The following is a 25,691-nucleotide window of genomic DNA, read 5'->3' on the forward strand; positions in this document are numbered from 1 at the left end:
GTCGATCCACAATTCGAATAACTTCAAAATCGCCTTGGAACTATTTGATCCTATCAGACACCTCTGTCGTTCACTGATACGAAGCTCACCAAAACTCGTTGCTATCCGGAATTCACCTCTCCGTCATCACTTGAGACTCGGGACTTATAGTGTGAGGTGACGTCACAATTCTGAATGAGATCACTCCCCTCATTTACATACTTAACCCATTCGTACCTGCGCGAATTTTAAAAAAAAATCATAATTAATAATTAAATTATAATTAAAAATAGTCAAAACTAAAAAAAAACGAAAGAAATGTGTTAATTTTGAAGAAAACACTTCAAAGTACAATTTCCTTTTTCTCGCCTTAGCGCGAAACTTGACACGGATGAGTTATTGTTTACACAGCTGGATGACCTTGAGAACAGCTGGTGTCGTCTTTCGCGGGACATTCTCATGAAACTCTCGGGAGGAGAAGGGTAAAAAGTAGGGTGAATACTAGATGGCGGGATATTTCAAAATATTTTTTTTAATTACGATTTTAATTGAAATTTCCGCCCCCCCGACTTAATTAAACGTAATTGATAAAAAAATCTATTAATTAAAAAAATTAAAAAACTATTGGATGTTGTTTTTTACATCAGAAAATAGCTTTAAATAACTTTACCGAAGTAAAATCGGCGCGCTAGAACTTTAAAAGGATGAATAAAGTTCCATAAAAAAATTCCATAAAAAAACAATTAAGCGTTAATCGCGCATCATTAAGGGTTAATTAAAATTGCAATAAAATTTTTTCGCGCGGGAAAAAAATTTTCAAAAAATTTGGGGACTGAAAAAACATTCGAAAATTCAAAAAAAAATTTATTTTTTCGCCAATTTTTTTACTCCAAGGGTCTAAAACACCGTTTTTTGTGTAACGCAATGTAAACCGCTCGAACTGAGTTTGATTGCGGACAGAAAGGGGTTAATGCTAACAACAACGTTTTTCGTTTGTCTGGCAGCCTATTTTCCGACAATACTCGCTAACCTTTTACACTATTTGTTTCCACAATTTTTCGGGACGTTTTTATCCTTTAAGGTCTAGCGAGTCCCTACTTAGTGTTTGTGGGGTCTTCCCCCCTCTTTCTCAGTGCGGACTTACTTTTTTCCGCTCGGGAAGCGCAAGTGTGCGCGAGTCTACAGCGCTTTTCTTTCGTGGGTGAGTTGGGTTTTTTTTCTTCTATTTTTAAATTCCTAAGGTGAATGGTGAGGAAACCTTCATCCTAACAAAACATAAGCCCCAAAAAAAAATAGAATAATAAGCAAAATAAAGGTAAATAAAATAACGCTCGGACTTGGTTCCTTACAATGAACCATCTTTGAAAAAAATAAAAGTTTTTAAAGTAAGTAAGTTTGTTTACAAACAACAAAAAAACATTCAAAACAAAAGTTATTATTATAAAGGTGATAAAATGAGCTCTCAATTTTTGATGATTTATTAGTGCTAATTGATTCCTTAGCTTTACTACCAGTAACCACTTCTTGATCATTAGAATCTTCACGTTTTCTTTTTTAATGAAAAAATTATTCATGATATTGAACGACATAATTAACTTTGATATTTTATTATAAAATTTAATTACAAGTTAATAATTTATTTTTTCTTGCTGTAAAGAAGAAAAATATTTGTATATAATGCTTTTTCGTTATTGTCCAAACATATAACAATAATAAAAACAACTACTTACTGCATTCAATGCATTTATATTGCACTTCTACTCGCTGCAAGAACAGAAGAACAGACAACTAGTAACTAGTTCGTTTTTTATTTAGTATTTACGTGTCGCTAATTACCAAGTCACTGAGACAAGTGGTGACGTAACAAGATTAGTAGAAAAAACCAATATTCATTTTTTATAGTTGTTTTAATTATTTATTTAATTTAATACTTTAATTCCATTATTTTAAGTAATTTTAATTTAATTATTTAAAAATTTCGCAGCACCCTTGTGGCGTACTTGCGGCACCCGCTTTGAGAACCACTGTTCTAGAGGTATGCGACATGGTGCCATCTTGCTGAAACCAAACATCTTCTAGATCGTGATTGTCAAGTAAACCGTTAACTAATGGACAAAGAAAATTTTCAAGCAATTGATAATAGCGCTCTGACGTTACTGTCACTGTAACATTGCCCTCTTCAAAGAAATAAGGACTCCCCACACCAAAATCACCTAAGGCACACCAAACCGTAACTTTCGGACTATGGAGTGGTCGCTGGTGGAGTTCTCAAGGATTACTGTCAGACCAGTACCTAAAGTTCTGTTTGTTAACCATCCCCAATAAATGAAAATGGGCTTTGTCATTAAAGATCAGTACTGCTGTTGGGGGAATGCTCTGCAGAATATCCTGACACAAAGTTTTACGGATTGCATAGTCCCTATCATTCAACTCCCGAATGACCATTATTTTGTAGGGATACATATGGAGCGAGTTGTGTAAAAGTCTGCGGAGACTTTGATCAGACATGTTTAATGCAGCTGGGTGTTTGCGTGCAGATTGCTTGGGAGACTGCTGTATAGAAGCTCTAGCAACTTCCACATCTTCTGGTCTTGTTACGCTTCTAGGGCGGCCAGGACTCTTTCTTTTTAAAGCTGAACCTGTTTGTCTAAAATTTGAAACCCAACGACGAATTGTTGGTGCAGCCGGAACCGGATCACAACGCCCAAACTGAAAGCGTATTTGGAAGGCCCATTGCGTCGTTATCACAGATTCATCGTTCATAACAAACTCTTCAACAACAAAAGCACAATGCTCTCCGCTCCACGCCATGACGGTGTTCAGTCCCCAATGGACCTAAGTCTATTGGACGAAATGTTCGGGTGAAGGCACATTAATCAAGGACTTTACAATTTTGTACATTTTTTTACAATAAGGTTTAATAATGAACACATATTACAAAATTAATATATTCTAAATGACATGAAAAATAACGTAATTACAATTCTGGGTTTTAAAGACAAAGGATCGAAGAAATTACTTAAAAAGTAAGATACAACAATTCACATACCGACAATAATATTCTTCGGACGTTCCTTGAAGTCTCCTTTATATATCTGGCGTGATATTTTTTTATACCATAGAAATGTTCTCCTCGATGGGTCCGGATTTTATTCACTGTTCAATTGAATGTCCGCATGTGTAGTCTTCCTTCTCCTTTGTTCTTTCACCACAGTCTAATTTTGTCGCACAACTGGTTGGGACCGAAGGAAGAAACCAAAAAATGTGTGGTGGACGGGAGTCCAACCTTTATAATCCCCGCCATTGCGCGTGACGTCATGTCCGTTGCTAACCAATCCGCAATGGAGATCGGTTTTTACCCATCCAAAAACCGATATAGGGTACAAAACGAAACGTTAAAAAAAAAACACAAACAAAGAAAACCCGATACAAATGTATACATATATATATATACAAAAATAACGATATAATAGTGCTTAGGCACTACATACCTCCCTCAATTCAAGATTACTTGCCGTAGTGCAGTCTACGGAAGTCTATAATTCTATGTCGTAAATTATACGGTTCTTCTTGTTTCTCACTTTCAATAATGTCACCATTAGAATGACTTTCGCTTCTCTCATTAGGAACGGTCTTAGATGCTGTCCTAATTATTCTCAGATCAGGGGTCTCATCCTCATCATCTGACATGTTTTCTATTTGCACCCTTTTTTCAATTTTTTTACGTTTGGGTCTATCAACAACATCACCGTAACATAATTTTAGTCGATCTACATGCACAGTGTCTTTATCCCTTAGATTACATCCCTCAATTTGATAGGTGGTGGGATTGATTACTCTCACTATGCGGAAAGGACCTTTATAATTACTAGAAAATTTTCTTTTCTTACCACCCTTCCATTTTACCCACACCCTCTGTCCTACACTAAACTCCCTTAATTTCTTATTAATATTGCGGTATTTCCTACAAATTTTATTATGCTGACGAGCTTGATCGCTTGCCATACACCTAATGGCCCTGAGCTTACTTATCAAAAAGGATCTACGTTCATCAGTATTGGTAGGATCCCAACTTTGATCGATGTTTGGAGTGTGGGGGTCAACACCGAAAAGGAGAAAAGCAGGTGTATCATCAAGGGCTGAGTGGTGCGCATTATTGTAGGCAAAACATGCGGGAGGAATCAAGTCATCCCACTCAATATTGGTCTCACCCGATGACTTAGCGATCATGTCGATGATAGATTTATTTACTCTCTCACAAATGCCGTTTGAGCATGGTCTGTATGCGGTCGTTATATTTCTTTTAATGTTAAGCCATTTGCAACAATCAGAAAATAGGGATGATAGAAAATTTGTCCCTCTGTCAGAAATTATCACCTCAGGGGTGCCATATCTACAAATCACTTTCTCGAAAATCATGTTACTAACAGATAAAGCAGTTTGGTCGGGTAGTGGGTGAGCCTCAACAAAACGAGTAAAGATGTCGATGATCACTAAAATGTACTGATTTCCCTTACTAGTTTTATGAATGGGCCCTATTATATCCACGGCGAACTTCTGAAACGGTGCTATAGCGGTTTCATTTTCCTGTAAAGGTGCCTCCCCCCTATGTATGTTATATCTCTGGCACCTTTCGCATTCCTTAACAATCTGATCGACCTTTCGTTTTAAATTCCTGATGAAGTAGTTTCTTTCTATGTTCTTTATAGTTTTACGTACCCCCCAATGGCCTGAAAGTTTGTTTTCATGTACAGCCTTAATAACCTTTTTGGCCAAATCTTCGCCAACACATAATTGATTCATTTGATATCCCCGGGATTTTAACCAAATTTTTTTATATAGGCAGTCGTTCATAACAACATAATCGTTCGAGAGCTGCCTCGTAACCCCCTTACCATTACCCCTTAACAAATCCCTTTTTATAGGACCTAGGGCACTATCGTTATCCTGGGAATGAATAATTTCCTTTCTTGTTGGGAATATTTCCCCCGTTGATTCAATATTTAAGCAACTCACTCCATTTACATTCCTTGATAAGAAATCAGCCACCTTATTGTCAATTCCTCTCACATGCTGTACCTCAATATGGTAATCTGATAGTTCCATCACCCAACGGGTTAAACGCCTGCTGCCGTTATTGATGTTATTCAAAAAAACCAACGGTTTGTGATCTGATAGAACTATGATTTTTTGACCTAAGACCAAATATTTGAAATGTCTTAATGCTAGTATGATAGCAAGACACTCTTTCTCGATGGTAGAATAATTAACTTCTGCACCTTGAAACCTCTTGCTAAAGTACCCTACAGGAGCTAAACCTTCATCTCGTCGCTGTTCCAACACAGCAGCAGCTGCTATATCGGATGCATCTGTATGTAAATAGAAGGGCTCATTGAAATCTGGGTGGGCCAGTATGGGAGGATGAGTGATAGCCTTCTTTAAATTCTCGAAACTAGTTTGACATTCCGAGTTCCAAACAAATTTAATTCCCTTTTTCGTAAGGTTGGTTAATGGATTTGCGATAACAGAGAAGGAAGGGATAAAATTTCTAAAAAATCCCACTACCCCTAAAAAACTCCGCACACCTTTTACGTTATTGGGTGGTTTAATTCTTCTTATGGATTCAATGTTGCTAGGGTCTGGGCTTATTCCCTTATCATTGATCACGTGCCCTAGATACTTCACTTCCTTGGCTATGATCTGGCATTTACTGGGGTTCAACTTTAACCCCTCATCCTGCAGTACTTTCATGACCCTACTAAGTAGCTCCAGGTGGTCGTCTATTTTTTGGGAGAATAAAACCACATCATCTTGAAAAATGAAGCAACTATTTCCTACAAATTTTGCTAACACCTTATTCATAACGTGTTGGAAGTAACGGCCACTATTCTTAGCTCCTTGGGGCATCCTGCATAACTGGAACTTTCCCCAAGGAGTAGAAAACGCAAATATATGCCTAACTCTCGGGTCCAGGGGAATCTGGAAATACCCGGCTTTTAAATCTAAAACGGAAAAGAACTTATTACCATTGAGTTGAGATAAAATATCGTCGATTCTCGCCATTGGATACACTTGGGCTTCAGTGACCTCGTTTATTTTTCGTAAGTCCAAAGTTATTCGGATCTCCCCCGACTCCTTTGGCACCACGTGGATTGGTGAATTCCATTCTGATGAGCTTTCCTCAAATATCCCAGCCCTCAACAATTCACCCACCTTCTCCTTTAGTGCAGGGAGATAACTGACAGGGATTCTGTATTGTTTCACACTAATGGGGTGGTTCGTCGTCAGGCTTACGGAGTGCATGTAATTCTTCATGCCGGATATATCGGCAATCTCCATAGCCACAGCCTTGGGGTATTTATCTAATATTTTTCTAACACTAATTTTTATATTATCGTCTAAGTGATCTAGATTCCATACCTCATCCTGATGCCCCCCTCTACTACTAACATTTAAACTAACGTCATGGTTTCTAATCGAGGGACTTGCCCTCACAACGGAACCTAACTCAGAGAATATCTCGGGTTTATGATTCAAAACGTCCATTCCGAATATAAAATCATAATCCACACCATTAGGAAAATTGATTATTGGAATTGTGAGATCCATTTTATTACCACTTATTGACTTAATTGTAATGGCCAATGCCTCATTACTCGTAATAATTACACCTGACATGCCTCTAATGCATGCCTCACTTGTGATAGTATCACTTATCAATTTTTTTCTCCTAAGTTCCCTTACAAATTCATTATTTACCAAGGTGCGTTCAGCACCGGTATCGATTAGTCCTCCTACCCTTTTTCCTTCCAGATCCGCCGACATGATTGGCAGCATATGGTCAGATAAAAAAATACAATTGGTTAAGTTCAAATTGTTTTTTCTCTGGTCAATTGTCTGACCCCCCAATTGACCAGATCTTAGTTTAAACACACTCGCCTATTACATTTTTTTGAGACATGCCCTATTTCGCCACACGAGTAGCATCTTCGCGTGTCCTCCCATTTAGTTTTAGGGTTTTTATCCAATTTCATTGTATCTAGCATGTGCGTCATGGACTCGTTCAACTTCTTCAGTTGTACTTCTAATTCAGCCACACGATCTGCCAACTTATCTTCCTTTTCACTTGCATTCCCCGAATGTCCTAAATTTGCGTATGCTTCACTAAACCTACCGCGTGTGTTACAAGCGGATTCCACTTCTTCCTCTTCCTCTGCCTTCAATATTGCTTCATCTAACGTACTAGGTTTGGATTGCATTACTTGCCTACGGGTCTCAACTAACAAACCCTTTATGAAGCTCTCCTTGACGGTATTATCCCGTAAGATTTTAACATGAGGATTGTGTGTTACAGCCTTAGAGAATAATGACTTTAACCTACTGCTATACTCACACACTCTCTCCTCCTTTCGCTGGGCTATATTTAACAACTGGCCTAATGGATTACGCCCCTTATCTTTATGAATAAAACATTTTATAAGCTCCTGTTTTAGTTCTTCGTAATTGCTAACTCCCTGATCCTTAAGATCGCAAAAGACTGATAAAGGCTCACCTTTCAAGCGGGCTTTGACGACGCTAACTTTGACCTTTTCATTCCAACTCGCCAATGAAGCTACTTCTTCAACAGTTTCGAAAAATCTCCGGACATCCAGACTGTCACTAGGTAGATTAGAAAAGTAGGGGATCATCCCCATAAAGCCTGTCACCACTGGTGCATTTCCTATCTCTCCCATTCTTTCACCAAGTGATCCGCTTGAAACTTGTTCGTCCATGATTTACCAATTTCGATCTTGCAGAAAGTTCCCGAATTACTAGTCCTTTTACACAACAGGCCTTACCCTTTTTTTTTTTTTTTCAGTATTAATAAGAATCCTTTTACAAAATCCTGTCGCGGACGCCAATGTTCAGTCCCCAATGGACCTAAGTCTATTGGACGAAATGTTCGGGTGAAGGCACATTAATCAAGGACTTTACAATTTTGTACATTTTTTTACAATAAGGTTTAATAATGAACACATATTACAAAATTAATATATTCTAAATGACATGAAAAATAACGTAATTACAATTCTGGGTTTTAAAGACAAAGGATCGAAGAAATTACTTAAAAAGTAAGATACAACAATTCACATACCGACAATAATATTCTTCGGACGTTCCTTGAAGTCTCCTTTATATATCTGGCGTGATATTTTTTTATACCATAGAAATGTTCTCCTCGATGGGTCCGGATTTTATTCACTGTTCAATTGAATGTCCGCATGTGTAGTCTTCCTTCTCCTTTGTTCTTTCACCACAGTCTAATTTTGTCGCACAACTGGTTGGGACCGAAGGAAGAAACCAAAAAAGTGTGGTGGACGGGAGTCCAACCTTTATAATCCCCGCCATTGCGCGTGACGTCATGTCCGTTGCTAACCAATCCGCAATGAAGATCGGTTTTTACCCATCCAAAAACCGATATAGGGTACAAAACGAAACGTTAAAAAAAAACACAAACAAAGAAAACCCGATACAAATGTATACATATATATATATACAAAAATAACGATATAATAGTGCTTAGGCACTACAACGGTAACTACAAATGGCATGCACAAACAGATCAAAAGAGACCACGCCTACTGCTGTACCTCTATTATGAGTGAAGCAACGCTTCTGCCAAATCAGAATGTTCTTTCTGCCGCACCCTGTATTTAGTGTCTGTGATATTCATGAGGTATTTGGTCTACATAGATTTCATCAGAAGGTCCCTAAAACAAAGGGTGAGAGAGCACAAGTATGATAAGTGAATTTTTCACTGAGTTTTGTCACTGGATTGAACTGAGGTTTTTTATTTGTGTAGTCTGTATTCAGGAACAGTGAAAATGAATAAATGGTGACTGTTTTGACAGACTAGTGTTTAATTTTAGCTTTAAAAAAATATTTCTCAAAACATAAAATTGTGAGATAAGAAAGCATTTTCATAGGCCCAGTAAGGCAAATATCCAATAAACCAGTGTTCTGCAAACTTTTTGTGCTCAAGGTATACCTACCAAATCAAGAAATTTTAGAGGTACACCAAAGGAAAAACCAATGTTTATTTAATATTTATTTATTATAAAAATCAGTACAACGTTTAATGAGAAATGTGAGCCTGCTTAACGGCACATTAATGTAAGCCTGAGCACAGGCAATCAAAATTTGGAACAATCATTGATAAGGTTGCTCTCATCTCTTGGTTGATCGTCCTCAGGTGTTCTCTTTTTCTTGATTTAATCGTAGTGAGAGTTGAAAGCCTCAATTCGCATACTCATTTTTTATATGCAGCCAAAAATGTGCTAGCTGTGTTTCAGAAAATTTTAGTTTTAATGTCCGATCAGTTTTTAGATCCACAAATTCTTCCTGCTCATTTATCGGTAGGTGTCCAATGGAAATGCTACCTGAAAATGGATTTCATACCCAGTCCACAAGTTGCAGGTCACACTTAGGAAAATAAGAGTTCATTTTTTCTCTTAATAGCTCCAAATGTTTCACTATCAAAGCCTGCACTTTTTTTCTGAATCGGCAGCCATGACATTTGGGAACATTTCATTACTACCATCGGTAGCGTGGCTGATCCATAACACCAACTAAGCGCGAAATCTTTCAATCTTGTCCGATAACGTTAAAATATTAGAATTCCTGCTTTGCAGTTTTTTGTTGACGATTTAAATTGGCAAATATATCTGCCAGATGTGGTGTTCGTAATGAGAGAATTGTACGTCCGCGAATAAACGTTACAAATATGAACACAAAAACTTATGTATACAATTGAATAATTCTTTATTGCTCTAGGAATCCGGTTTTTCACTTTTGTATTTACAATAAGATCCCAACTTGACTATTCCCGCTGGGGAAGGGGTCGCCACTTACTTGCGTACAAGCAATAATACACGCGCGCATAACATAAACCTCTATAATCGACTTAAAAACTAAACTTATAACTATTTTAAAACTAATATAATAGGGAAACGGATAGACTTAGGAAAGGTGGAAAGTATATAGAAATAGATGGAAAGTACCCAGGTTAACGCTTGATCAATCGATATCCTTCTTCCTTATTTGGCTGTTCATCTTCGATACTCTCTGATTTTCTCGGCGTTTGCTAGCCCCCGTGTCTATACTTCTTTGGCCTCGACGGTCCTGCAGTCTCCTTTCCTTGACTCTCTTTCGAGGTCTGGATCCACTGCCTTGCACGTTCGTCCCTTTCGAGGTCTAGCCAAAAAGTGGCCGTTCTTCTACCCTTTAGTCCTCAGGGCTTCCTCTTTTTTTTTGTTCTCACTCCCCCTTAGTTCTTAGAAGGGGTAATCCTGCCCTCCAGCGATAACGGTCAGATTGTTGAGACAAAGAAGAAAGGAACAGAAATAAGAGAATAGAAATGAAGGAAGAAGGAAGATAGAAAATATATGTGTATTTACAACTTATGAACTATATATATACATATAACTAAAATATGGCTGACGGCCACAAGATATGCAAGTTTTGCTACCCATTCTTCCCTTTTAAACAGAAAAGTAAAATTTGAACCCTAGGCCTCTAAAAATGTCTGGGTCTCATTTTTTAGCTTGTAAATTCGAGAAAGCACTTTTCCGCGAGAAAGCCATTGTACTTCTGTATGAAACAGAAGGGACTGATGATCTGCTCCCATTTCCTGACAAACTGCATTAAACGACGAGAGTTCAGCAGTCGCAACTTGATGTAATTGACAATTTTGACGACTTCTTGTAAGACAGACAACAATTCATCAGGCAGAGACTTCACCATCAGTGCTTCCCTGTGTAAAAAGCAATGTACATTTTTAATATTAGGGTTTTTTCAGAAGCCCTGGTTATAAATCCCCTAATTTTTCCCGTCATAGCTGCTGTTCTGTCCATGCAAATGCTTATGCAGTTGTGCCATTTCAAATTATACTCACTGAAGTACTGGTCTGTTACTTTGAATATTTCTTCTGCAGTGGTATAACCAGGTAGTGGCAGACAAAATAAAAAGTTTTCTTTTATTTCGTATTCGTCAGTGTACCTCACATTTGATATGAGATGCACGTGACCACTGATATCAGTAGCCTCGTCGACTTGTAGCGCAAAAACTCCACTAAGCCTTAATTTTTCAATTAACGTTGATTGAATGTCGCTAGAAGTATCATTAATTCGACATCAGATCATATCTGCTGACGCGGGTATTTTTTAGATTTCCGTAGCTGTTTCTTGGCTAATCATAATCTTGACAACTTCTTTGCAGACAGGTAAAATTAAAGTTTCAGCGAGAGAATGAGGCTTCTTGGATTTAACAAGCATATTAGCAGTCACATAGCTTGCTTTCTGCGCTTTGTCTGATGTTTTGAAATACGAACTCATAAGAGTTACCTGTTTCTTAGACTGGTCTTTTAAACGTTGAAAAAAGGCTTTGTCTTTTTGAGCCACTGATGGGTATTTAGTAGTTAAATGTCATAAAAGTTTACTGGGCACCATCGAATTATTACCCAAAGTTTCTCCATTTTGGGATTGGGCATGATTCGTCTTTGCAATATATAAAGCCATAACGTACAGTACATAGCTTTCATCATATTTTCGATTAACAAGCTTAGGTTTTTTCTTCGTTGACTCCACTTCTTGGGAATCATTAGTTTCACTTGATGAACTTGCAGTAGGTTTAAGGAATTTATATACACCTACATATATACACCATTATATACACATACATGTATTAGGGTCTGTTTATTTGTAATAAAAAAAGTCAATTACGTTTGCGATGACACATTCACAAACTAGCAGCTAGTTACTGGCGAAAAGCAATTTGTTTCAGTTTACAAAAGCGCATGACAGCGATGACTAAAATTAAACTTACAGCATTACAATTTCACACCGCGCATGTGTGCGGTGCGCGGGTGGGTCGTCCCGCTCCTCGTGCAACGAAGCGCTTTGCTCGCATAACTCTCAGCTATGTGTAGGTGCATTATCTTCACAAAACTTGACATTTTTCCGCGGCACACTAACTATTGACCACGGTACACCAGTGTGCCGTGGCGCACACTTTGCGGGACACTGCAATAAGCCAAGCATGCAGTAGATATGAAAAAAAAATCTTTTAAGCATGATGTATTATAAGAATAGGTACAATAAAGGATGCCAACTCTAGAACAATTACTTCAGCAGTACCTGAAACTAGATTGCTGACATAAGTTATAAAATTTTATCTACAGCCATGATACTCCGAAATATGATATTTCTAACTCACACAATAACAAAAACATAGTTACAAAAATAATATTCATGTAACAATCCTTAAAATTAAACTTACAACTAATATGGAAAATTGAGGATGGGGCGAGTAGTAGTAAAGATGGAGGATAAAACAGAACAAAAGAATCTGGAGTTACATTAGAACATTGAATTAACAAACCTGGGTGAAAAAAAGAACCATCTTTTTAGGTGAAAATAGGCCATAATAATTGAAAACTATTTAGATCAAAATAATATTCAGAGTACCTAAAAATAAAAACACTAAATTAAATATAATGAATTATGTGAAAAAATTACAATAATAAAATTATGTAATTATGAAAAATCATTGATTTATTCCAAGATATGATAATAGATACCTATTAATACTAGGTCATTTGATAACTTTGTTATATTTCAATAGAATTGAGTTGGAGACTGAAAGAAAAAGGTGATCCTTGCACGTGCTAAACATGGAAGAGACGATTTTTGCATTTGCTACCCAATAGAGCAGATTTTTACACTTGTTGACACAGGAGGCGATCCAAGAACAGAGTAATTGGTGTCAATTGCTTTGTTCTTGTGTTTTATTCTGTTTTCTGTTAGGTGCATGCAGTACTTTTTTCTTCTTCCTACATTCTGTTAAGTGTGCTCAATTGAATCAGGGAGAATGGACTTGGTAATTGACCCCATTCTATCTTAAAAACAAAGTCATAGTTTATTTTTTGTTACATTTTTCAAATTCCTCATTGCAATTAATGGAAAGTGGCAAAGATTAATAAAAATTCACAAATGAAATTTTGAGAATGGACACAATTCAGTAAAAAATACTAAAAACAAAAATTATCTTTAGTTTTAAAATGAGTAAAAACTACTTTGACTTATTCCGACTTCGAGGAACGATACGAGTTTAAGTGGACGAATCGATGATGAAAAATGGCCTCAGTATTTTAGTATTACCAGTTTTATTTTGTTATCCTTTTTACAATTTAGAAAGTCCAGATGCATTTCGCTCAGTAGTTGAACCTCTTCAGTGGAACAATTAAATTATCAGTCGTTGCATTCCTTTTATGTCGAGCAAATCTATCCCAGCATGCATCGACAATTATGCCGGTATTCAAATTCATAGCATTCGCATGTGCGATGATACAAAAATGTTCTATAATTCTTCTTTCGGTACAATTTTCTTTTTTGTATAGTATTTTTACATTATTATTATTAATATTACAATTAAATTTGTTACAATGTAAAAATAACGCTGACTCTTTCTTTTTAATCTGATCACCGCTTCGTGTTCCTTTATCCTTACTCCAAGCTTTCTCCCTGTTTCTCTGATGTAAAAATTTGGAATTGGACAGGTACAAGACAACCTATAGACTACTCCTGCGGTTCCTAGTTGGTCTTCCGGCGCCTTTTTTTCTCCACTATTCACAAAGTTAATCGTACTGGACATCTTGATTTTTTGACTGGCCACTATACATACAAAAAATTCTTTAAAAATTGGTTTATATTTTTCAAATAACTTGATCATATAAGGAAATTTTATATAAGTTGTATTTTTTTACCTCGTTTTTTACATTAAATCTATAGTTTAGATATGAGTTGTACCACTTACTAAGGGTATTCCTGGGATAATCATTTAACATAAATTTTTTAAAGAGCTGTTTTAGTGTCAATTGCTTGGACAGATTGATCATGGATGTAAACTACTTCAAGTGGTTTTTGAGAGAAGACCACACACCTGTTACATTCCGATTACCAGCGTTTATATGTTCAAGCATTCGCCCAGGAGATGTAAGGAAAATAGAAAAATTAATTATAAAATGGCAGTAAAAAAGAAAGGTAAAAAGATTTTTAGCTTACGTAAAAAAATTAAGGTTTTAAAAAGACACATCGGAAATACTAGCAAAATTGATAATCACGAACAAAATAATTTTGATCAATATAACTTAAATAAATATGCTAAACTTACCAAAATATTTGATTACCCTACTAATGATGAAAAGCAAGAGTGGATAAATAAGTGAATAATTAACCTTACAGATGTACAAATACCACGTGATTACTTGAGGCTTCTATCGAGCAGAATTGATATGAATCTTCCAATATTTAACAAGTCGTTACCTATAATAGCAGAAATGGAAAATGCAATAAGAAATCTTTCAGGTAAAAAAGAAGATCAAGTGAAGTTAAGAACAGCTCTGAGTAAAGATCTGATGAGATTCAAAGGTAAAAATAAGGGCTATATAACAGATAAAAAAAAGCAATTAAAATAATTAATAAAATAAAAAGATTAAATAAATTTTTTAATAAAAATAATATTACTTTAGTTAAAGCTAACAAATTGCATCAGTTGGTTGTATTAAAACGAGAAGAACTATTAACTAAAAAAATGGAAATAGTATCATCTGATGAATATGAATTATTGCAAAGAAATCCTATAGAAGAAATTAAGAATAATCTCACTAAACTGTTGAAAAAATATAAGAATGAATTTACAGCTGGACAAATTAAGAATATTTTGGATTTTAATTATGTAAGAGAACCTAAGCTAAATATTAGAATGAAAACACACAAGCCTGGAAATAGTTGTAGACCCTAGTGGATTTTAAGAAAACAGTTTTATATAATTTGGAATGTTTTTTAAAAAATTATTTGCAGGTAATAGATAAATCCATTTACAGCATACATAATACAGATGAACTTACTATACTGAGATTAATGGATTATTAAAAGGTAAATTTATAAAAACTTATCGTATTATGAGTCTTGACATAAAATCCATGTACCCATCCATTAATTTAGAAATGATTAAAGAAAGTTTTAATATGAATAATGTTCCTGAATATATAATAAAATTAATAGAATTTACTTTTAATAATAACTATTTTAAAATGTCCACAGATTATTACAGACAGAAAGAAGGTATTACCATGGGATCGGTCATTGGACCAAAATTAGCAGACATCACTATGATAACAATAGATGAAAAAATATCAAAATTCAAAGGCATTCAGTATTATGCAAGATATGTTGATGACATAATAATATATGATTCAAAAATAGTTACGAGTAAAGATATAGAAGACCATGCTAATAATTTACAAACAAACTTAAAGTTCACAAGTGAAGAAGAATCAGAGCAAGAGATGAAGTTTTTGGATATAGTTATAAAGAGAGAGGAAACAAGAGTATTATTCAGTAAGTACAAAAAACCATGTAATATAAAAAAGACTATTGATTATAAATTTTATTGCCCCATAGAAACCAAAAATAATGTATTCATTATGGAATTAAAAAAGATTCTAAACAGAACAACCTTACAAGAAGATATGGACATAAACTAAAACAGCTCTTTAAAAAATTTATGTTAAGTGATTATCCCAGGATCCCAGGTTGTCTTGTACCTGTCCAATTCCAAATTTTTACATCAGAGAAACAGGGAGAAAGCTTGGAGTAAGGATAAAGGAACATGAAGCGGTGATTAGATTAAAAAGAAGAGTCAGCGTTATTTTTACATTGTAACAAATTTAATTGTAATATTAATAATAATAATGTAAAAATACTATACAAAAAAGAAAATTGTACCGAAAGAAGAATTATAGAACATTTTTGTATCATCGCACATGCGAATGCTATGAATTTGAATACCGGCATAATTGTCGATGCATGCTGGGATAGATTTGCTCGACATAAAAGGAATGCAACGACTGATAATTTAATTGTTCCACTGAAGAGGTTCAAATACTGAGCAAAATGCATCTGGACTTTCTAAATTGTAAAAAGGATAACAAAATAAAACTGGTAATACTAAAATACTGAGGTCATTTTTCATCATCGGAATAAGTCAAAGTAGTTTTTACTCGTTTTAAAACTAAAGATAATTTTTGTTTTTAGTATTTTTTAAGTATATTGATCCCATTGTTTTAATTATTGAATTTATATATTTTACAATTTGGTAAGCCACGTAAAAGATGCTTTGACTCTTACAGTCAAATCTTGGGTTATGAATGCTCCTGCTTACGAACAAAATTTTAAATGCCATACTTTCTTCGGTTTGCATGTGATAACTCAGTTTCTTAACGAGCTACTTGGCAGAGCTAGTCACCAATGGTCAATTTCCGGTTAATGTTACCTTAGGATCCAAAATGGCAACCAGGGAATTTTTTCCCTACGTTGGACACTGCGACGGGGAAATAATTTTCCCCTGCATTCAAGATGACCGCGGTTCCGGCCGCCATCTTGAATTTCTCTGCAGACTCCATGGATTTTTTAACCAAAATAAACAATAAAAAACAACAAAAAGAGGAGTTTTTTACTCACTTTTCGATTGTTCGATATTCTGAGTATGATCTCCTGTTTGGGGGTCGACGGAATTTTTCGAATGGTTGACTTTTCTATGTTCGACCGCTACTCCTTCTATGTCGTCAATGTGCATATATTCTTTCCATTCGTCTGTTATTATCGTACTGCCGGAATTCACGTATTTACAAACGATCCAATTCACAGTGTTTTCTGATCTGTCGTTCACCTGACATATGAAGCATTTCTTATCTTCATCGCAATGAATGCAAACGGACTCGGTCGGCTGTATGCTTAATTTTACAGCAAAATTCGATGCGTTATCGATACGGGGAGGAAAACCTAGCTCTGAAAAGTCGTCTTCCATTTACTTTTAGAAATCACGGGAAGTGCATCTCGACCAAAATTCGTCGTTGCAACTCAAATCGGCAAAACTAGTCATTGTCGAACAATTGGCAATAAACTAAACGCGGGGAGGTAAGGAGAGGAAAAAAACACGGTCTTTTCTTAATTTCTGATTACTTGGTTCTCTAATTTTTAGGATTAAATTGTAAAAACAGAAATAAAATTACTTACTAATACTGGAGGAATTAATAACAATACATATTCACAGATAGCAATTTGTGTGCAAATGAAATATCGTTACGAAAAATAAAAACCACAGCAATTAATCCAATACGTAATTTGTCGCAACACAGCAGTAAACGATTCCAACAGGAAACTAGTCGATTTGCATAAAATTGCCCAGAAATGAACAGAATTTACGTCGCAGATCATGCATTCGCATATTCGTTTGTAACACCCCTACGAATTTTCTGCCGATTTTACTCTCGCACGACGTCACGAAAAGACTTCCTCTACTGTCGCAAATTTACACACTACCGTCTCCGTTTCGAGGTTACAGGATACTTGGCAACGTCAAACGCAGGGTAGAAACCGAACGGGGAAAAAATCCCCACGTCGTCGACGTCTCGACTCTAGGGAAAAAATTTTTCCTCGTTGCAGTGTCCAACGTAGGGAAAAAATTTCCTGGCTGCCATTTTGGATCCTAAGGTAACATTAACCCAATTTCCTATACTTCCTATGTTAAATTAAGTTGACAGTCTGACCAATCAACGATGGGACTACTGGTGTCAAGATTTGCCTTGTGTTGTTAGATGTCGCAACAGTAACCATCACTGATATTCAATATATCAAAATTTCAATGCTCATGCAGGGAAGATACTATTTCTGGTTTTTGGTACACATCACAATTCAATTTAAATCAAATTAATTCATAAGAACCACATTGACATTTGCATTATATAAATGATATCTACTTATTCATATTTAAAGATGCTTAACTCAAATAAATAACAAACATTTATTAATATAATAATAATAATAATTAAACTCTGGTTTTTACACTGAAACTGAAAATAAAATTAAAATTAAATCAATTGAAACATAACATTTTGGAAAGTCTGGGTAAAATTACTCCTCACTCCGACACCGGGGATGAAATACTAAATACCGAACCTGTTACCGGTGTAATTTGCGTGAAAAAATCTTCTTTCCACAAACGTTTTCGAGCTTTCCAAACAGCTCTTCTTCAGGTAGAGAAAAAAGGTTCCGACGAAATACTTCGAAAAAAGACGAAAAAAAAAAGAACGTAGACATTTAAATAAAAACGGAATCTAAAAATAGAATGCAGATGTTTAAACAAAAATTACGGAACTCGCATATCAAATGAACATTAAGGTGGACATGCGCATTCGTGCGCCGATGTTGCTATTTATAGATCGTTGTTTATGAGGGCCTGCCACGCTATAGAAAGATTAATCTCATCCTTCCGATTTATACATGTGGTCCGATGGTTAGCCTTACAGATGGATATAGCTTCCCGCCATTTTAGTTGGTCCAGGTGGGGCGTGGTGTCGATGATGTCAGCTTTGTCGAACTCCGGTTCTATATCGGGATCAGATGCAAAGGTGGTTAGGGCCGTGGTGTACCGCCCGTGCCGAAGGTCCGCCTGATGTTCTTGCACTCTGGTATTTAAAGATCGCTTGGTTGAGCCGATATATACAAGGCTCTCGTTACATCTGTTATCTTTCAGCGGGATAGAGTACACGCCAGGAAGCCTGCCACGGACTGGACTGCCTTTTTCATTTCTGAGGATGTCGTAGATTGTCGGGCCTCTTCTATAGGCTATTTGTAGTTGTTGTTTTCCAGCGATCTCAGCGTATATCGCTTTAACATATGGGTTAAAGGTGACTGGGAGGTGTGTACGTTCATCCTGGTCAGTGTTGGTCCTCGTACGCGTAGTGGGTGCGTGTTGTGAGCGTTGAAGTCACTCAATTAGACGGTGTGTCAGACCATGGTAACCGTGCTTGGCTGCTATCCTCTTGATATAATTCAATTCGATGTTGAGGGTTTGCGTGGTGGACGAGTGGGAAAAGGCCCTTTTAATCAAAGTACACTCAAACCTGATTTTGTGCGGTCTTTTTTGTGCGATTTTCATTTGTGCGATTTGTTTTGTGTGATTTTTTGTGTGCGGTATATGAATTTCAATCAAATTGGTATACTGCACAAAAATAATTGCATAAAACACATTGCACATATAAAAAATTGCACAAAAAAAGACCGCACAAAAACAGGTTTGAGTGTATTAAATGCTGCAGCCTTGTAGGTGAATGGGTCAGATGAACCTACCGGTATGTATATAGGATCGGCATAAGGTTTACGGTATACCGACGTGACGATGGCGGATCCTTTTACTTTAATGTTTATATCCAAAAAATGGACCTCAGTATTGCTAGATTGTTTCATTTCCAGCGTTAGGTTGTAGGGATTATCGTTAACGGTTTGTACGAAGTTAGAGATGTCAGGTATTGTCCTCCACATGATGAGGATGTCATCCACATACCTCCTATAGAGTAAGATGTTCGGGAGGAACAGTGGAAGTATTTTTTGTTCCAGTTGCCTAACGACCATTTCGCATAGGTCCCCAGATACTGGGCTACCCATATTACCGTGCTAGACTTTAAATCTATGTACCCGTCGGTGGAGCTCCCTCCAGCTTTTTGCTCCCTTAGGGACATTTTGCTTAATTTGACTCAAGATCAAGCATTACACCACCAAGTCATTGACTTAGCCCATCTGATCTGTTATAATTCTATCTTTGCATTCGACGGAGAGGTCTACAAACAACAAAGAGGAGTCCCCATGGGTAGCCCAGTATCTGGGGACCTATGCGAAATGGTCGTTAGGCAACTGGAACAAAAAATACTTCCGCTGTTCCTCCCGAACATCTTACTCTATAGGAGGTATGTGGACGACATCCTCATCATGTGGAGGACAATACCTGACATCTCTAACTTCGTACAAACCGTTAAGGATAATCCCTACGGCCTAACGCTGGAAATGGAACAATCTAGCAATACTGAGGTCCATTTTTTGGATATAAACATTAAAGTAGAAGGATCCGCCATCGTCACGTCGGTATACCGTAAACCTTATGCCGACCCTATATACATACCGGTAGGTTCATCTGACCCATTCACCTACAAGGCTGCAGCATTTAATACTTTGATTAAAAGGGCCTTTTCCCACTCGTCCACCACGCAAGCCCTCAACACCGAATTGAATTATATCAAGAGGATAGCAGCCAAGCACGGTTACCATGGTCTGACACACCGTCTAATTGAGCGACTTCAACGCTCACAACACGCACCCACTACGCGTACGAGGACCAACACTGACCAGGATGAACGTACACACCTCCCAGTCACCTTTAACCCATATGTTAAAGCGATATACGCTGAGATCGCTGGAAAACAACAACTACAAATAGCCTATAGAAGAGGCCCGACAATCTACGACATCCTCAGAAATGAAAAAGGCAGTCCAGTCCGTGGCAGGCTTCCTGGCGTGTACTCTATCCCGCTGAAAGATAACAGATGTAACGAGAGCCTTGTATATATCGGCTCAACCAAGCGATCTTTAAATACCAGAGTGCAAGAACATCAGGCGGACCTTCGGCACGGGCGGTACACCACGGCCCTAACCACCTTTGCATCTGATCCCGATATAGAACCGGAGTTCGACAAAGCTGACATCATCGACACCACGCCCCACCTGGACCAACTAAAATGGCGGGAAGCTATATCCATCTGTAAGGCTAACCATCGGACCACATGTATAAATCGGAAGGATGAGATTAATCTTTCTATAGCGTGGCAGGCCCTCATAAACAACGATCTATAAATAGCAACATCGGCGCACGAATGCGCATGTCCACCTTAATGTTCATTTGATATGCGAGTTCCGTAATTTTTGTTTAAACATCTGCATTCTATTTTTAGATTCCGTTTTTATTTAAATGTCTACGTTCTTTTTTTTTTCGTCTTTTTTCGAAGTATTTCGTCGGAACCTTTTTTCTCTACCTGAAGAAGAGCTGTTTGGAAAGCTCGAAAACGTTTGTGGAAAGAAGATTTTTTCACGCAAATTACACCGGTAACAGGTTCGGTATTTAGTAAGTCTGGGTAAAGTACTTGTCTGTCTTGATTGATTTGGTTATATTTCATCCAGGCGGAGTCTAGTCTCTATTTATAGCACTTTTTTCTAAAGTGATGGTTTTAGTTTTGGTTGATAGTGACAGGACATTTTGCTTCTAATATATATAAAGTGGATATAGATAATCTTATATTGCAGTTGTAGGCATTTTTATGAATGAAATAAAGCTAAAAGGTAAAAATAGGTTTTGTTTTGGGGGTCAAGAATGGATTAATTCACTTTACACTGTTTCTTGTAGAAAAATTTGTTTCTGTTTGAAAACGAATTGGTTTCCGAACAAATTATAGAAACAAATTAAGTTCATAAATCGAGGTTTGAGTGTATTATTGTTATTATTGGGATGTTATGCGCATTTGTACATTCCAGTAATCATTGTTAGTTGAATAAAAAAATTCAAAAATTCTTTAATTATTACAAACAGATTTATGTAGTTTGATGTTAGTTTATGTAAATGGAGTTGTTGTAATGAAAAATGTTAATGCAAAATATTGAAAAATCTATAAAAGTAAAAATCATTATTTTAATAATTTTTATTAAAATTACAATAAAATAAAAAATCTTATGTAACGTTATGTATTTTTTATTATTAGTGGAATTGTTGTGCCACAACCTCAAAGATTACAGACAGCTATATCCTTATATTCAAATAATTTATGTGGATTAGTATTGTTAGTTGATAATAGAATTAATAGCTATACAGGAATAAAAAGAGGTAAGAAAGTTATATGCAATGTTTTTTATGTATTAAAACTGTCACAATGATGGTTTTTTAAATAATAATATATGTTAATTTAAATATTAAATTCTTTTATTCTATGTATTTGCTGTCTTTATTATAATTTACTTTGTGTTTGAATAATTTTAAATTTGTTTTCTAAAGATAATGAAACTTAAGAAACTAAAACTTCTATTATACAGTATAAAATTTAAACCAAAATCACTGTTTTTGGCTAGTTTATATTTTGCTTCAAATAAATTAGCACTTAATGTAAACTGAAGAGTGAAGGTTTTAATATCACTTCATCAAAATAAGCTGATTAGTTCTCTCTTAACATAAAATTATATTTTCTTTCAACTTTGGACAAAAATATTTTCATATTTTTAAGCAATGCTGATTTATGGACCATTTTGTAATTGATATCTTTTTAATTAAAAGCAACAATATATAGCTTGTTTCACATATCTTTGTTGGATTGTAGAAATGTGCAGTAACAGGGACAAGTGTATTTACTTAGTGAAGGGAAGAAATTATTGATAAGTATGATGTATTATGAAAATGGGTGTTTTGAACTGTTTAAAAGTTTCAAAGTGCCAAAATGTCTGTAACCAGAACTTTGAGAGTGTAAACATGACATTTACTAATTATAATGACATTTTAGAGAATACAACAGCAAAACACCAAAACCCAACAAATAAATGATACTTCAATGGCAAAACAAACATTTTCTACCATTTTAAATGGCCATTGTCAGGTTAACTCTATTGTGGAATGCAGCTTGATGGAGGAACAAGACAAATTAAAAAATATAACTTGCAAAATCTATGTATTTGCTGTCTTTATTATAATTTACTTTTAATGTGTTTCTGTAAGCAAATCTTGCCTGCCTTATATATACATATGTTCTAAATTATTATTAATTGCATTATTATTCACCTTTCTATTAATCCACGCTTGTATGTTCCGGAACCGCTTGTACCCTGTGATTTTGTAAAAAATTTTTCATTTTTTCATGTAACTCTTTTATATAAGGTATTTAACGAGACTGTATCTCGTCTCTAAAATCGCACTGCTGTCAACGGCTGCACACCTTAGAGATATGAAGGAGTACATGTCAGGAGTTGCAATTTAGCACAGAGTATTTGGTGCCCAAATCATGTGCACACAAAATAAACCAAACTTGTAGGTAGTTAGAAGACTGAGAACTGGGTCAAAAGAAAATACAAAATGCTGAGACTGTTTCTACAAACAGGTGTGAGTGTGAGATTTGTGCATGCATTGCTCGCACTCTCCGATACATAGTCTTGTCCCAAAAATGGCTTTGCCGTTTTACTTGTTTGCACCTACAAAAACTTTCTTTTTTCAAATTTTGTAATATATTTTTAACCATTTTTAGACATTTATCAATTTTATTTTTTTGGATATCTATTTGTAATTAACATTTTTATAATAATTTTTGTTTTTGTCTGTACAGTACATCTAATGTGTTGAATGTTGTCATGGTTTTCACAGTACATGTATTGATGATTTACTTTGGTTAAATTTAATTGGTGCAAAATTCTAATGTTCTCTTAGAAAAGTTACACACTACAAATACTTCCAATAACTAAAATACTTTCTTAAATTAATTGGCACCAGATCTTTAGTAGTATGCTAAAGCCAATTCATTGTTTATTAACGTGACTACCTAGATCACAAATGCAGGCCTTGGAGTCACTTTTCTGAAGTATCTTTACCTTTCTCACTTTTTTGGTCATTTTCACGTACTTAATTAAGATGTGGGACAAATCAAAAATAATTTTAAAGCCAAATGATCTGCCGAATTATCGGACTATCGGAATAGAAATTTCTGGAAGAAAATACACAGCCCTGAGCAGGACTCAAAAATTCCAACTGCCCGCTCGTTGTCATTAGGTTATAGGTAACAAAAATTTATTTCATGTATGTAAAAAAAATTCTTTATGCACTTAAAAAATTTCCTTCATTACAAATTCAGAAGCCAGTGTTGAGTAAAGTTATGTACTCATGCCATATTTTCATTATTTGCCAAAATTTACCTCTTCTGAATTGCATTTCCTTCTATGGAGTTTAAAAATAAGTATTCTAATCATCCCTGCATTTTTTGGCTGTTTTCTAAGAAAATTGCTAAAGTCCTTTTGCAGGGGTAAACACACTACGCGGAGGGATTAATCTCTCAAACTGACAACACTGCTGCAGCTTTTAAATTCAAAATATATAATAATTAAAATTAACACAAGATAGTAGCGTAACCTCCTACCACTAGACAAATTATTTCGTTTCTGACCATTTAGTTATCCTTGTTATAACCCAATAATTGGTGCTAATAATAATTATTTGGTTTTAATTAACAATCAGGTTATGGAGTTGTTGTTTACAAAAATATTTTTTTACTTGATTTATTTTTAAATAATTTCATAAACTTCATAAAATTATTTTAATGATTTCATAGCATGTTGTTAACGTTAAATCACATCTATATCTTTCTATAAATGTATGTTTAAATTGACTACAAGTATAATTATTCCATATAATAAGTATTATTTTCATAATATGTGTGATTACTTTACTTGTGAAATATCCATTTTTTAATATTTTCTCTTATGCTGATTATAATTGTGCATTAATTGAGAGACTAAAAAAGTAAACAAAAATGTAAATTCATATTTACATATAAAATTTACCAAATAAATTAAAATATTTGAAGTGTTGTAAAAAGTACAACACGTGATTGTTTGTGAGAAGAATTTTCACATGCTTCCCAAAGGTTAACAACGTTGCAACGATGTTGGTTTTTATTCATCTGCAAGAAAAAGTTCCTTGTTATTTACGAAATCATAAAATATTATTTTACTTATATTATTTGGAATATATTTATTTCAGATTTATTATTTTATTTTGTAATCAATAATTACACATTTTGTAGCATTAAAAAATAAACAGTTTCTGATAATGATAAATATTCGAGTATAGCCAAATTAGTGAAATCAGCATTGAAAATCCCGTTTCCATGAGAGAGAGAGTCAATTTTACACCGGGCACTTTCTCCTGATAGAGCATCAGTGTTTAAAAGAATGCTTAATTCACTTTTGATTGTTAAGGAGGGACTAAACATGTATGACCAAAGCCCACACCTTGTACCCATTACAAAGGATGACTGCAGTTAGCTCCCTCAGTGTATAGAAATTATTAAGAACAATTGGAAAATGAAAAGAAGTTAAAAGAATAAGAGAAACAGAAAAAAGAGCACAGAAACATTTTGAAGAACAACAAAAGAAAGCTGTAACATGAAAATTATGGAACTGCAGCCGAGTTTAAACCAGAAAAATGTAAAAGAAAATGAAATACATGTGACAGGCCAAGTTTTGTTAGAAGCAGCAAACAGAAAAACTGGAAAAGACTATTAACAGCAAGAACATGAATGAAGTACAAGCAACATGTGTGATGCTTATTAGTATTAAGTGTTGAAAAGCAAGAGGAAGGAAAAAAGAAGGAAGCTGAAAACATCCAGAATAATCAATAAAAGAATATCATCTTTCATGACTGATTATTTACAGAAGCCAAAGACTTTTCAAGTATTCATGGTTTACTGGAAATACAGAAGCCACTGGTTATCGGGAGACAGAAATAAAAACAATATAACCAAGTAATAAAAATTCTGGGCTTTTACTAAACAGGATATACATGCTATGGAATCTCTATTCTTTCATTAACAAGTGTTTCTGATATAAAATAAGCTTAGTTTTTCAATCCTGAATTTTATTCATGCTTATATCGAATTAATTGACATTTACGTAAATGTGACGATTGGGATATTGTGAACTTTATCATTTATATGTACCTTTATAATCTTTTAACTATATTTTATACAACCTCTACATTTT

The 25,691-nt window shown here is 35.2% G+C and overlaps 1 protein-coding gene across 3 annotated transcripts in view; it reads left to right on the forward strand.

The window, feature by feature from the left end:
- The window catches only part of LOC136988060 (FERRY endosomal RAB5 effector complex subunit 3), a 170,179-nt gene that overhangs the window by 90,198 nt on the left and 54,290 nt on the right, over positions 1-25,691 (forward strand). For all 3 annotated transcript variants that reach the window (XM_067285859.1, XM_067285861.1, XM_067285860.1), the window contains exon 8: positions 21,662-21,783. In XM_067285859.1, the coding sequence (XP_067141960.1) occupies positions 21,662-21,783 (122 nt within the window). The remainder of the gene's footprint in view (positions 1-21,661; positions 21,784-25,691) is intronic.

The sequence above is a fragment of the Centruroides vittatus genome, unplaced genomic scaffold, assembly GCF_030686945.1.
Source record: "Centruroides vittatus isolate TY-2023 unplaced genomic scaffold, ASM3068694v2 scaffold_3046, whole genome shotgun sequence".
NCBI lineage: Eukaryota > Metazoa > Arthropoda > Arachnida > Scorpiones > Buthidae > Centruroides > Centruroides vittatus.